Source organism: Penicillium citrinum, assembly GCF_028827155.1.
Source record: "Penicillium citrinum strain IBT 23319 chromosome Unknown utg000007l:1.0-2040159.0:1.0-2041076.0, whole genome shotgun sequence".
In the NCBI taxonomy this organism is placed as follows: Eukaryota; Fungi; Ascomycota; class Eurotiomycetes; order Eurotiales; family Aspergillaceae; genus Penicillium; species Penicillium citrinum.
The window spans coordinates 1,060,249-1,072,785 of record NW_026622692.1 but is presented as its reverse complement, the minus strand read 5'-3'; the positions used below and the strand labels follow the sequence as shown (position 1 = coordinate 1,072,785).

At 46.9% G+C, this 12,537-nt stretch overlaps 7 protein-coding genes across 7 annotated transcripts; 4 read left to right on the top strand and 3 right to left on the bottom strand.

The window, feature by feature from the left end:
* Window positions 1–182: 182 nt before the first annotated feature.
* On the top strand, window positions 183–1,673 carry N7469_008066 (putative secretory lipase; the record flags this gene model as incomplete). The annotated part of the gene is made up of 1 exon (XM_056646984.1): window positions 183–1,673. The coding sequence occupies one exon, from the start codon at window positions 183–185 to the stop codon at window positions 1,671–1,673; it is 1,491 nt and encodes a 496-aa protein (XP_056498535.1).
* Window positions 1,674–1,927: 254 nt separating this feature from the next.
* On the bottom strand, window positions 1,928–3,256 carry N7469_008065 (C6 transcription factor; the record flags this gene model as incomplete). The annotated part of the gene is made up of 1 exon (XM_056646983.1): window positions 1,928–3,256. One exon carries the CDS (start codon window positions 3,254–3,256, stop codon window positions 1,928–1,930), a length of 1,329 nt encoding a protein of 442 aa, XP_056498534.1.
* Window positions 3,257–5,022: 1,766 nt separating this feature from the next.
* N7469_008064 (putative pyridine nucleotide-disulfide oxidoreductase) lies at window positions 5,023–6,735 on the top strand (the record flags this gene model as incomplete). Its single annotated transcript, XM_056646982.1, has 1 exon — window positions 5,023–6,735. One exon carries the CDS (start codon window positions 5,023–5,025, stop codon window positions 6,733–6,735), a length of 1,713 nt encoding a protein of 570 aa, XP_056498533.1.
* Window positions 6,736–6,960: 225 nt separating this feature from the next.
* On the top strand, window positions 6,961–8,825 carry N7469_008063 (putative general amidase; the record flags this gene model as incomplete). Its single annotated transcript, XM_056646981.1, has 4 exons — window positions 6,961–7,269; window positions 7,327–8,094; window positions 8,130–8,613; window positions 8,668–8,825. The coding sequence occupies 4 exons, from the start codon at window positions 6,961–6,963 to the stop codon at window positions 8,823–8,825; spliced, it is 1,719 nt and encodes a 572-aa protein (XP_056498532.1).
* Window positions 8,826–9,006: 181 nt separating this feature from the next.
* On the bottom strand, window positions 9,007–10,009 carry N7469_008062 (oxidoreductase, short-chain dehydrogenase/reductase family; the record flags this gene model as incomplete). The annotated part of the gene is made up of 3 exons (XM_056646980.1): window positions 9,007–9,421; window positions 9,484–9,798; window positions 9,894–10,009. The coding sequence occupies 3 exons, from the start codon at window positions 10,007–10,009 to the stop codon at window positions 9,007–9,009; spliced, it is 846 nt and encodes a 281-aa protein (XP_056498531.1).
* Window positions 10,010–11,006: 997 nt separating this feature from the next.
* Window positions 11,007–11,734, top strand: N7469_008061 (superoxide dismutase; the record flags this gene model as incomplete). The annotated part of the gene is made up of 3 exons (XM_056646979.1): window positions 11,007–11,045; window positions 11,094–11,573; window positions 11,627–11,734. The coding sequence occupies 3 exons, from the start codon at window positions 11,007–11,009 to the stop codon at window positions 11,732–11,734; spliced, it is 627 nt and encodes a 208-aa protein (XP_056498530.1).
* A 185-nt stretch (window positions 11,735–11,919) lies between these two features.
* Window positions 11,920–12,480, bottom strand: N7469_008060 (uncharacterized protein; the record flags this gene model as incomplete). The annotated part of the gene is made up of 2 exons (XM_056646978.1): window positions 11,920–12,154; window positions 12,212–12,480. The coding sequence occupies 2 exons, from the start codon at window positions 12,478–12,480 to the stop codon at window positions 11,920–11,922; spliced, it is 504 nt and encodes a 167-aa protein (XP_056498529.1).
* Between the last annotated feature and the right edge of the window lie 57 nt (window positions 12,481–12,537).

Genomic DNA, 12,537 nt, shown 5'->3' with positions numbered 1-12,537 from the left:
CATGGATTGGAGAGCTATTATGTGTCGTACTTCACCTAGAAACGGAATATGATATACCACGCTCGAAGGGTATAAAACGGCATGCTATGCATCACTTTGCTTCTAAGCGAAACAGAAACTTTGATAAAAGAAGCTTTCCGAATTGAATACAACGTTGAAATCCGGCAACACTGCAATCGAAAATGAAACAATATCTCAAGCGACTGGCTTTCCTGGCATTTGGGATAAAGCTAGCCTCAGGACAAGGGACAACTTCTCTTCCAGCAATACATTCGACAGGATGGAATTCCACTTTTGAGCTTAGCGACGAGCAGATCAAATTGGGAAACCTGACAAACGATTCTGCTGCTATGATCAACACCATCATCAATTTTGATCGTACCCAACTTGCAAATGGGGGAGCGCATCAGGATGAATTCTATGATGTTCAAAATCTACCCCAGGATGCGTGGCCCACTGAACCTGGAAAAATCATCAAGCTTCAAAAGTTCACGGATCCTTCTCCGTTTTCAATTCCCGTCGGAACGGCCATGTCTCGAATTGTGTACAGCACTACAAATGCCAACGGTACTCTAATCCCTGCGTCTGCTTACATTCTTTGGCCATATCACGCAAAATCCTTCAGAGGAAAGAGAAATAACACTTCTGCTTCATCTGCACCAGTTGTGTTGTGGACGCATGGAACCTCGGGATTTTATGCCGATGGGGCCCCTTCAACGCACCGTGGTCTATTTTATGAGGATTTTGCTCCGTTTACGTTGGCGGAAGCAGGTTACGCCGTTGTGGCGCCGGATTATGCAGGGCTTGGAGTGAGCACTTCTTGGAACGGAGACTTTATTCCGCACCAGTACCTGGTTGCTGAGGCTGGTGCTGGCGACGCGCTCAATGCCTTAAGAGCAGCTCAAGAGTCTTTCCCTCGCGAGTTAACTAAAGAATATGTGGTCCTGGGTCACAGTCAAGGTGGTGCAGTTGCTTGGGCTCTCTCGGAAACCCTGGGCAAAAGCAATCACAACTTCTCTGATGTAGCAAAGAAGCATCTTGGTACTGTGGCTCTAGCTCCACCAACAGACATATTCGGGCTCAGTCCTGGTATCGCAAACTTTTTGTCCTGGATTGGCAAAGACCTTGATAAGATCTTCCCGGCCTTTAATCTCAGCGATTGGCTCAGTCCACTTGGTATTCGAAGAACAGAGCTTACAAACCAATTGGAAGGATCACAAATGGTTTCAAGTGTCTTGCTGGTCCCTGAAGAGGAGATAGTGCAACCCAATTGGAAGAAGACTTGGGCAGTCAAAGCCTTCGAAAGACTTGGTAACCGTGGAAACAGGCCATTCAAGGGACCTCTGCTTATTTTACAGGGAATGGAGGATCCATATGTGAAGTATAATGCCACAGTTGCTGCGGTGACAAAGACATGTCAAAATCACCCTAATGATCTGGAGTTTTTGACTATACCGAAAACAAACCACTTTGGTGTCATCAACGCAGGGAAGCAGAGTTGGCTGAAGTGGATCGAAGATCGATTCACTCACCAGCCATTGGCTAGAAATGGTTGCCTCAAGTCTCAGCTAAACAGCCTTCTTTCCGAAGAAAACTACCAAAAGACTCCGAAGTCATTCTCTCTGTGGGCCGGGGAGCCACAGTGGTGGTACGAACTCTATACTGCGGCTTGAATTGAGATGTCGCCAGATAGATTCGTATCCGATGCAAGCAGTGAGGAAGAGGACTTAAGTAGAGATTAGAGATAAGACATCATTCATTCTATGTATGAACTGTGGTCTCTTATACTATTATTTGCAGAAAGTAGTGTTCTTAGGGCCCCAGTATTATGCCATGGTCATTTTCACATATCTATCTATAAGCAGATGGTATAACTAAACTCCCTTCTATTCATTAATTAACATTTTTCCAAGGCTGAATCATAGCGCTATAAATCTGGCATCAGCTCCATATTGATCATATACATACTTTCTGGCCACCATGTTTCTTTTGAGTCTGGTGAGACGTAAAATGGTTGTTGGGTTTTCATCAACGAGACTATTTGTCCAAGCTCCCATCGCCCGATACCACCAATCCACCACACCCCATCTAATAACATGACCAAGACGAGCCAGTGTGCAAATATTTCTATTGCCAGTAGATGAGTTGCATGAAGCGGCTGTATTTCACCGGTAGGTGAACCGCGTGCTACCAAATCCCCAGTATAGGTCTGTACAGATGAGGAGTCGAGGACTTCTTGAACAAGGTTGAGATACTCAGCCGGAGCTTCATTCAGAAAAGACATGATTATTCGTCTGAGTGCTTTTGGGGCCGTCATTGATGTGACACTGAGCATATAGTTTCCAACCCAAGATGAAACTCGAGAATATTCACCCGGTAGAAGGACTTGGGCTCTAGATAAATGTGATTGATTGCCAGTGTCTTTTCCAGATAATGCCACAGAGGCACATTTTTCGAGTATAGGTAGAGTTTGTAAGCACGCCTCGACATCATCATAGCGAAGACCAAACATCTCTTGATCTTTGAAACAGTCTGCAACAGTCTCGATTTTCTTTCTTAGAGATTGAAATGCTCGAGCATATGTAGATGTAACAAGTGGAATGAAGTGAAGTTTTGTGTTCTCAGATGGCCCACTCTGCGGCTGCAAGACAGAAGACGTGACGTTCATTGATTCATATAAGGACGGGCTGATGGGTGTGTTGAGATTTATATCGGCATTCAAAAGCCCGCTGAGAACCGCTGTAGATGCTGTATGAGCAGCGCGCGTGAAAGTTATCCATTGCGAGTGTTGTGGAAGAATATCATGGGGCAGTTCTATCCCACTTCTTCTTGCAATGGAGGCGAGACGAACCCGTATCGAATGGCTTGCCGAGGCATACAGTACCATCAACGCTGCGTTTGCGAGAACACTATCATACCAATCCGAGCTTGTGACTGCTCTTCTTATATGCTGCAGAGACGTTCTATGATGGTGTTCTGCAAGTTCAAGGAGCTGTTGGATCTCCAAGATGGTACTTTCTGCCAGGGGGGCCTGGGTCGTGTGGACAATATTGTGAGACTTGCAAGCCGCCGCCAAGGCGATCAATGATGACATGACAGGTTTGCTATTAAAAGCGAGATTTGGTATTCCCACAGAAAGAGCATAAAGGTCAAGTTCATCAAATGGGATCGTTCGGCTGGTGTGGGTAAGATAATGGCTCAGAAGACCGAGCTCTGTCGCATTGAGGATACCCCAGGTTTCTGAGCTTATTGACATGGATCCTTCGCTTTTGCTGAGGCTTTGAGAGTAAGATGTCATCGAATTTGGCGAAGATCCATGAGGAGAAGAGCCAGGAACTGAAAGATGTTCGCTGGAAAGCACGGGGGGGCTCTTCCGAGCTCGCAATACATGAGCTCGAAGAATGAAGCAAAAGCTTGGATGCTGACCATTCGGTCGACTGGTAATCTTCAGATGACATCGCACTATCGCGTGGACCTTGATATTGGCAACTGTATTTCTTTTTGGCACATCTTGAACAACTTGGTTTCGACTCGTCGCACTATGAGAGTGAGTTAGAATTGAGCGACAGAGCATGGCCGATCAAGACATCCACTCCACCTTCTTTCTTTGCTGCTTGCACCTGAGACAGCCACCTCTAGATTTTGCATGTGCTCTTCTCAGTCTCAAATCCGTCATGTCAGCGACAAAGGAGGACTTGGTATGTTCACTATGGGAGTATCGAATCAAAGGCGTCTGCAACAATTATTCAGAGAATTGGATTTTATGAGCCTAGAAATTCCGGAGAGACTTATATACTCCACTTGTCACTTGATTTGAAATAGTCCAAAGTATAGTCATGGATTCAACCCTGGTTTGCTGTTTGCCCGGGGCTGAGATGAGAGGCTGATGCTGCCAAGCCTGCGCCCAACCAGAAGATTTGGAATTCAGTCAGCAAAGCCCGATCCGGAAAACTTAGCCCTAACCCATGGGAATGGTCACCCCGCAATGTCCAGAAACCCTTTGGCTATGGGAATGAAGGGATGTATTGAATGAACTGGAAGTGAAGCAATCTGGATTGAAATAGGGCTCGAGTATCAGAATGACACTTCAAGTTCTACATACATAAATATGACTGTAGGTGGCTTTTCGAAGTGGATCCAGAACAATGATCGATCGAATCACCCAAAACCAGCATACATGATGAGAAAAGGTCGCCCTATAATGCGCCGATATGCAGTCAGCGTAGGAGTAAAGTTGAGCGAGAATGTACTTGAGGAAAGCCCGTGAGTATAGCAAGATCAATAAGATTCTATCATCAGCTGGCAAAGTACAGAATAAGAATGACTTCTTAGCTGACGGAGCTTTAGTATAGGCCAAGAAACGGAACTCTATACAAACTATTGTCAGAAGTCCAAGCCAATATTGACTTATTTAAAGTATTTGCATATTCCAACATGATAGGGTCGAGAACAAGAGATGGTCTGATGGTGGAGCATCTTTAAAACACGCGCATCACCATCACATGATTCCTTACGACGCGGTATTTCAATCCCCCATCCCCTCCTTTATCAATCTTCACCTGTCTCTCCCACCTTTCAATTTTCCCGAATCTGTAATTCAAATTCTTTGACTATATCTCGTTGACCATGTGAATCATCAAGAATGCTCTGCTCCTGATTCTTCCGATTGACTCCAGTGGCACGTGCCATCCGCCTCACCGATGGCCCCGAAAGGTTCCGTAATTCCCCTTGAGGTATCAAGGAAAACATATCTTCAATGTGAGGACTTTAAATGGATCATCTATAGCCACGGGAGCGCGAGGTCCCGAGATGAGTGGGTTGCGGTGGATCACGGAGTAAATCTGGATGAGAACCCGATCCGGCGCGTTCCATCATGAAGTCATGCATGTGTCAGCGGAAGGTTAAAGGGTATACGGAGCAGCTGAATTGCTCCCCGACATTGCTATAACTCGATGATACCCTGAATTTGTGACTCAAGGGAAAGTCTTATTTTCTACTGACAGCCAGCAATCATTGGAAATAATGGCCCCTAGATTGGGCGCTGTGCGCATTGGATTGCGCTCCTCGAGCCTTGTCTATTCTCGCCCTACACATTTGTACAGCTTTCCTAATCTTGCATCGTCTGGAAATTCTCTATTGAAAAGAGGTTTCGCAACACAAGTTGGTCACTCTAATGCTGGCGAATTGTCACCTGATCAACAGAAAGAACGAGTTGTAATCCTTGGATCTGGATGGGGTGGATATACCATTTCGCGCCGGCTATCACCAAAGATCTTCTCGCCAATGATCATCTCTCCTCGCTCATACTTCGTTTTCACTCCTCTCCTCACAGATGCCGCCAGTGGATCACTAGACTTCTCCAATATCGTCGAGCCCATCCGTGATCCAGGCGCCAAGGTTGACTTTATCCAAGCTGCGGCCCGCTCCATCGATCTAAAGAAGAAAACGATACTATGTGAAGCAACAGTGGTAAAGAGTGGCGTCACCGAGTCACCACGCACTCATGAGGACGAAAGGGAGATTCAAGATAGTTCCGAGGGTACCAATGACCAATCGAACCAAAAGACTCGGCTCTGGGAAAAGGGGGAGACATTCGAAATTCCATATGATAAACTGGTTATAGCAGTGGGCGCAATGAGTCGCACTTTTGGTACACCCGGGGTTCGACAGAATGCGATGTTTTTCAAGGATATCGGTGATGCCAAGAGAGTAAAGCGTCGCGTACGCGAATGCTTTGAATTGGCCGTTTTACCAACGACTACGCCAGAAATGAAAAAGTGGCTACTCAACTTCTCCATTGTTGGTGCTGGTCCAACGGGTACTGAGCTAGCGGCTTCCCTTCGTGATTTCATCTACGAGGACATGATGTCACTATACCCAGGTCTCAAAGGACTACCGAATATCTGTCTGTATGATGTCGCTCCCAAGGTCCTATCCACGTTTGATGAATCTCTTTCCAAATATGCAATGGACACAATGAAGAGAGAGGGCATTGAAATCAAAACTTCCCATCATGTGAAAGGTCTTCGTTGGGGACCGCCCGGTGCACCTCCACCATACGAGATGGATCCCAAGCATTGCTTAACCCTGACTACGGAGGAAGAAGGCGAGGTTGGTGTCGGAATGTGCGTGTGGGCGACAGGTAACGCCATGACCAAGTTCGTAAGCCAATCACTCCGTGAAGTCAAAGAGTTCCCTGAAGACTCCGTTTTCAAGATGAATAAAAGCTCCAATGCAGCTTCCGAAAAGAAATCTTGGGAATTCAAGAAAGTTTCGGAGAAGGGACCACTATTAGTTGATGGGCATCTGCGTGTCCAGCTGCAGGATGATGCCGGAAACACAGCAGTGCTCAAGGATGTCTTCGCTCTCGGCGATAACTGCATGATCGAGACCGGCGCACCTCCAGCAACTGCCCAAGCTACATTTCAAGAGGCCAAATGGCTTGCTTCCCATCTGAACAAGGATAATCTGGCCCAGGTACCACCATTTTCATTCCGAAACATGGGTGCAATGGCCTATATCGGCAGTGAGAAGGCTCTGATGCAGCTCCCTCACGACCCGCATGATGCCAGCAAGCGCAAGAGCTATCTCCCCGAGGGTATCACTGGAAGAACGGCTCGTTTAGTTTGGAATGCGGCGTACATTACAATGAGCATTAGTTGGCGAAACAAATTGCGAGTGGCGTTCCGATGGACATTGAACAGGTTATTTGGACGGGATGTATCTCGCTTCTAAAGATAGTCGTATATATTGTATCTAGCGAATATATGTTCGGTATATAGGCGTCAGGCATTGTTTACTGTGAAACGTTGAAATATGAAGCATCGTCAATAAAATCGGCTGTTCTGCTTGGACCGAGGCTTCTTTCTCCCCGCACTCCCCGCATCCGCGGATTTCCCAGGGTTATTTGATGGTTGCATTCCGCACACTTTTGAGTATCCTCTTCCATAATCGTCCACAATGTCTTCTCAGCAGGCCCCGTACGTCGAAATTGCCGAGCGCAAGCAAGCTGAGGTGGCTGCTGCCATTCCTGCTCAATGGCGTCTACCTGAGAGTCTTATCCCGGAGGGCATGCTCTCGCCCGCGGAATCAATCACCGAAGGCCCGAAACGATATGGGCGCGTCAATGTCATGGAAATTCCTCGCACATGCGGAATACTCACGTCCAAAGAGCTGGATATTACGGAGAAATATGACGTCCGGGGGCTAGTGTCTGCAATGACAGAGGGCAAGCTGAAATCGGAGGAAGTTATCCTCGGGTTCTGCAAGGTAAGTTACTCAATCAGATCCGCGTTTATGAATTGGGCTAATTCATTGAACAAAAAGAGAGCAGCTATAGCACACCAATTAACGCGCTGCCTCACCGAGCCACTGTTTGACAGAGCCTTACGTCGCGCACAGGAATTGGATTACAAACTGCGGCAAACGGGTAAACCCGTCGGACCTCTACACGGACTACCGGTCTCGGTAAAGGATACTTTCAACGTGAAGGGAGTTGACTCGAGTATTGGATTGTCTGCTCTAGCATTCAAACCTGCTAAAGAAAATGCGGCACTTGTCGATTTGCTCCAATCACTAGGGGCCATCGTCATTGCCAAAACCAATGTCCCTCAGACTCTGGGCACCCTTGACAGTTGTAACCATTTGTTCGGACGGACTCTCAATCCACTTAATCGCCAGTGGACGGCTGGTGGCAGCACAGGCGGCGAGGGTGCGCTGATTGCGATGCGCGGGTCCATGGTCGGTTTCGGAACAGATATCGGTGGCAGTATTCGCGTGCCAGCGATGTGTCAGGGCATTTACGGCTTCAAGCCGAGTAATGGACGCGTTCCATACGGTGGTCAGGAAAGTGGTCAATTGGAAGGCAAAGGTCGAATGACATTGCAGCCTGTGGCTGGTCCACTGGCTCGCTCGGTTGCGGATCTCGGAGCTGTAATGGCAGAAATTGTTCCTCGGGCTGAGTTATATGGCGAAGATGGTATTCCTGGTACTTGGCAAGCCATATCTATGTCAAGTTCCCTTGCTCCCCCGCGCAACTTTACCATAGGCATTTTGAAAACTGATGGCCTTGTGACGCCGCTCCCCCGATCACTCGTGTTCTGAACGAGGTAGCAGGCTATTTGCATCAGACGCCAGGCGTTGAAGTTGTGGAAATTCCTCTACCAGATGCCTTGCCTAAATGTCAGGGTCTGGCTGGCCGTCTCATGGGCGTTGATGACGGTTCTAGTATGCTGGATAAAATTGAGAGCATGGGAGAGTCTCTTATACCATGGCTACAGGGCCGGATGAAGCGTGGAAAGGCTTTGACTATCGAGCAGCTAGCCCGATTGCATGCCCAGCGAGCTGAAGTGGAGAAGGAGATGTTGAAAATGTGGACGCTTTCTTCTTCTAATAAGAATCGACGTATTGATGCCATTATCTGTCCTATTGCACCGCATCCCGTGCCGCAGATGGATCGCTACAATGCTGTGGGGTATACTTCGACTTTTGTCTTGCTGGACTATCCAGCTGGTACTGTTCCTGTGCGATCATTCAAGGAATCGGATCTGGAGCTCGGGCGAGAGATGGATGCACCTGTTATTGGGAGCTGGGACAAGGCGAATCGACAACTTTGTAAGTCCTGCTTTTGTCACTATGTTTTGACACCTTACTAATGATTCGCTCAAGGGAACGAGAAAACCGTCGATCGCCGTGTATACCTAGATTCACCTCTTAGTGTTCAGGTCGTCACTCCCAAACAACATGATTACCAACTCTTCCAAGCAATGGAGATTGTCGACAGAGCTGTGCAGGGGAAGAAAGAGTCACCTAACGCTAAATTGTAGGCTTCTGTCGGCACTCGTTGGTCAAATCACTGACTCAGGTCACTTGGAAACTGCCACAGGGAAACTTTACTACGAATTAATAGCATGTAGCTATAACTAGATAATCAGGTAATATCGGTCAATTGATTGATAGTGAAGCTTCCTTCCAATTCGGATTATAGGCCATATAAATGGGATCTGATCAAAGTCTACCCTTGAGGACCGCACCGCCATCAGTAGCAATGACGGCTCCATTCAGATGACTCGAAGCTCGTGAAGACAAAAACACCACTAATCCTGCAATATCCTCAGGCTTGCCTAGTCGGCCATTAGGCGAATACTCTTGAAGTTGCTTCAGTCCACCCTTTAGTTCAATCAGACCACTCGCCATCTTTGAAGGGAAGAAACCCGGTGCGATGGCGTTGGTTAAGATATGCCTCGGGCCGAGCTCCACGGCCAAATTCTTCGCGAGATGGATTGCAGCAGCCTTGGAAGCAGAGTAACTTGGTGTAGCATTGTCTCCGACCGTACCAATTCCAATACCCGCTACAGAAGCAGTGACAATGACACGAGAGGGGTCTTCGAGTGTAGCCTTTGCTTCAAGGAGCGGGGCAAGTCTGTCGGTTTGTGTTAAAAGGGGTTCGTATCCAATATAAGATATGTCAATAGATAGGCTTACTTTTGAATAGTATAGAAAATACTCTTGACATTCAAATCCATCACCTTTGAGAACATCTTCTCGGGATGAGTATCGAACTTTTCGCCCCAGGTTGCACCTGCATTAGCGAATAGAATATCGACATGATCTGTTGTCTTGCCGATTTCCGCAACTAGTCTGTCAAGTTCTTCCATGCGAGAGCTATCCGCAGGCACGGAGAATGCCTGAGCACCAGGTCGCTTGGAGGGAAGAGCGTTCAATGCTGCGACGGCTTCGTCGCAAGCATCCTTCTTGCGAGAGGTGATATACACCTTAGAACAGCCAGCTTGCAGAAGACTAGTAAAGTATTAGATTTCCTTCTCACAACAGTGTCCATCAAATACACAAGGGTTTGCCAATGTCATTGACGCGAGCGTCCTATGCAAACTTACCCCGACGCAGCATGAAGTCCTAATCCGCGAGACCCGCCGGTTACAACGGCTACCTTGCCATCAAGGGAGAAGATGTTGGAGAAATTGCTCAATTGAACCTGCTCTGCGGCCGTCATGATTGCGTTTGTTATATGCAGATATACTGAAAGCCGTATTTGTTTTGGAAAGGTTTGGACTCGGCCCAGATTTAAGCCAAGGTGTTACTTGGCTATACAACTAGAACTTCCCGATTGTACCGAGGCTCGTTCGATGCCGAAACCCCGCAAATAAGGTGGATTACTAATTTCAGTTATTTGCAACGTTTACTTTTCTCAGTTAGAGATTCCTCAATGGAGCTATTCAACTTGAACTTTTATCAACTTTCGAATGATATAAAATTGGCTGTCCAAATGATGCCCGTAAGAATGGGTCTATTTTCAAGTCTGTGGTGGACCTTTCGCAGCATGATGTACTGTCAGATGAATCGCGTGAACCCCTGAACCCTAGCAAACGTCGCTCTCAAGCCATCGAAAAGAAGCTTGCGCTCTTCACCCAACTGTTGATTATCATATGGTGGTTATCTGGCGTGAATATCTTCTGTAAGATTGTCTTGCTCTTACCACATAATAAAATCTCATTAAATCCCTGATTTTACGAATGCCTGCCTTCAAGATAAAGCGTATCCTGGATTGCTAGACAGAGGCTTCCCCATTGCCCAATATGATAACATCCATTATTGCTCAATTACTTTTCATTGCCTTGTATGAGAAAGTATGCTAGATTGCGAGGTGTTGATTGATAGTACATATTCTCTGATTCTCATTTGGGATTGCGTGAGGGTATAAATACGTTCGGCCTGAATATGGTGGATCCCAAAATGTGCTCAATCTCTCGCAATGCAGAAACGCCCCGGCCACTAATCACTAATCACGGCACTTTTGCTGACAGATAATGGGCCTGCTGTATTGCGTATTTTGCATAGCTCAACCTTGTTGGCTACAGTGCTGAGTGAAGGTGGGGGAAGTCCAAGTTGAAGGGACCTTGGAGGTTGCCATCTTCTCTTGCACTCCCCATCGTCTGTCTTCTTCCTCTTCCTCTTCTCTCTTTACAACTACTCAGAACCACAATTTCAATATGTCTCACACTCTTCCTCCTCTTCCTTACGCCTACGATGTAAGTTTTTATCTTAAAGAATCCTGGTCAATCACTTACCTCTTTCAGGCCCTTGAGCCCGTGATCTCAAAGCAGATCATGGAGTTGCATCATCAGAAGCACCACCAGACCTACATCAACAACTTGAATGCTGCCCTTTCGGCCCAAGTTGGAGCCACTCAGTCAAACGATGTCCCGGCTCTGATTTCCCTGCAGCAAAAGATTAAATTCAATGGTGGTGGCCACATCAACCACTCGCTCTTCTGGAAGAACCTCACCCCGCCCGGCACACCCGGCAATGACCTGGCCAGTGCTGCTCCTTCACTGAAGGAGGCCATTGTGTCTCGTTGGGGATCCGAAGATGCCTTCAAAAAGGCATTCGGGGCCGCTCTTCTTGGTATCCAGGGAAGTGGCTGGGGATGGCTCATCAGTACCAGTGGACCTAAGGGCCGTCTCGACATCACTACCACAAAGGACCAGGATCCTGTCGCCGCTGATGACGTACCAATCTTTGGCGTTGATATGTGGGAGCACGCATATTATCTTCAGGTCAGTGTCAGTTACTATCAATCGAGGAGCTATACTGATCTATCGACCCTTAGTACCTCAACAATAAGGCCGGCTATGTCGAAGGAATCTGGAAGATTATCAACTGGGCTGAGGCAGAGAAGCGTTACACCGCTGGTGTTGAGAATCCTGTAAAGCTGTAGTGGTTTATTATCGGCCTGAAAGCAAAGCCGTATCACTTTTTATCGCAACGCAACTGTGGTAATACCCGTTGATATTGCTGATTACGTTTGATTCAATGAAGATAAAATGAATAAGATTTGAAGCACCCAAGAGACAATTGAAAAGATTATCTATTTGGCCATGCTAGTATCCAAATTTTCTGCCTCTAATTAAAGCCCACAATTCCTACTCCAAGTACGGTGCCTTCAGCTTCTCGTAGGGTGACTTGTCTGCCAACGATCCCTTTCTCGGAGACACCCAGATCCAGTTGTTCAGGTAACTCGAACTGGATCTCAGTTTGATGTGATTCTGGCTTTAGGGACTTATGCTGCGACAGATTGACCCGAAATTGATGAAGAGGAGCTGTAACTGGAGATGAAGTCGAGAGATCTCCATATTTCCTACCAAATGTATGTTAATATGTTGAACAAGCATATCGACGAACTTTGGGCTCTTACTCTATTCTGATATCCACATCTTCATAGCTTCTCAATGTTCGGTATGTCTCGGGATCGTCGATCTGGAAAGTTCCTTTGGTCTTTTGATCATTTGTGTCGCGGAAGAACAGCGAATATGAAGAAAGGGAGGATGTCGATGAGGATGTAGATTGAGAAACGACCGAGTCTGGTGATGACGAGAGAGATCTCTCTGAAGAAATAGTATTATCACGGGGGAACAGCACCGCAATGGTACCTCCAAAGGTTGGTCGATTGGTGTTACCGCACATATTGATATTCGAGTTGATGTTGATAGTGAAGGCGATATATGCACAACAATTCCGTGG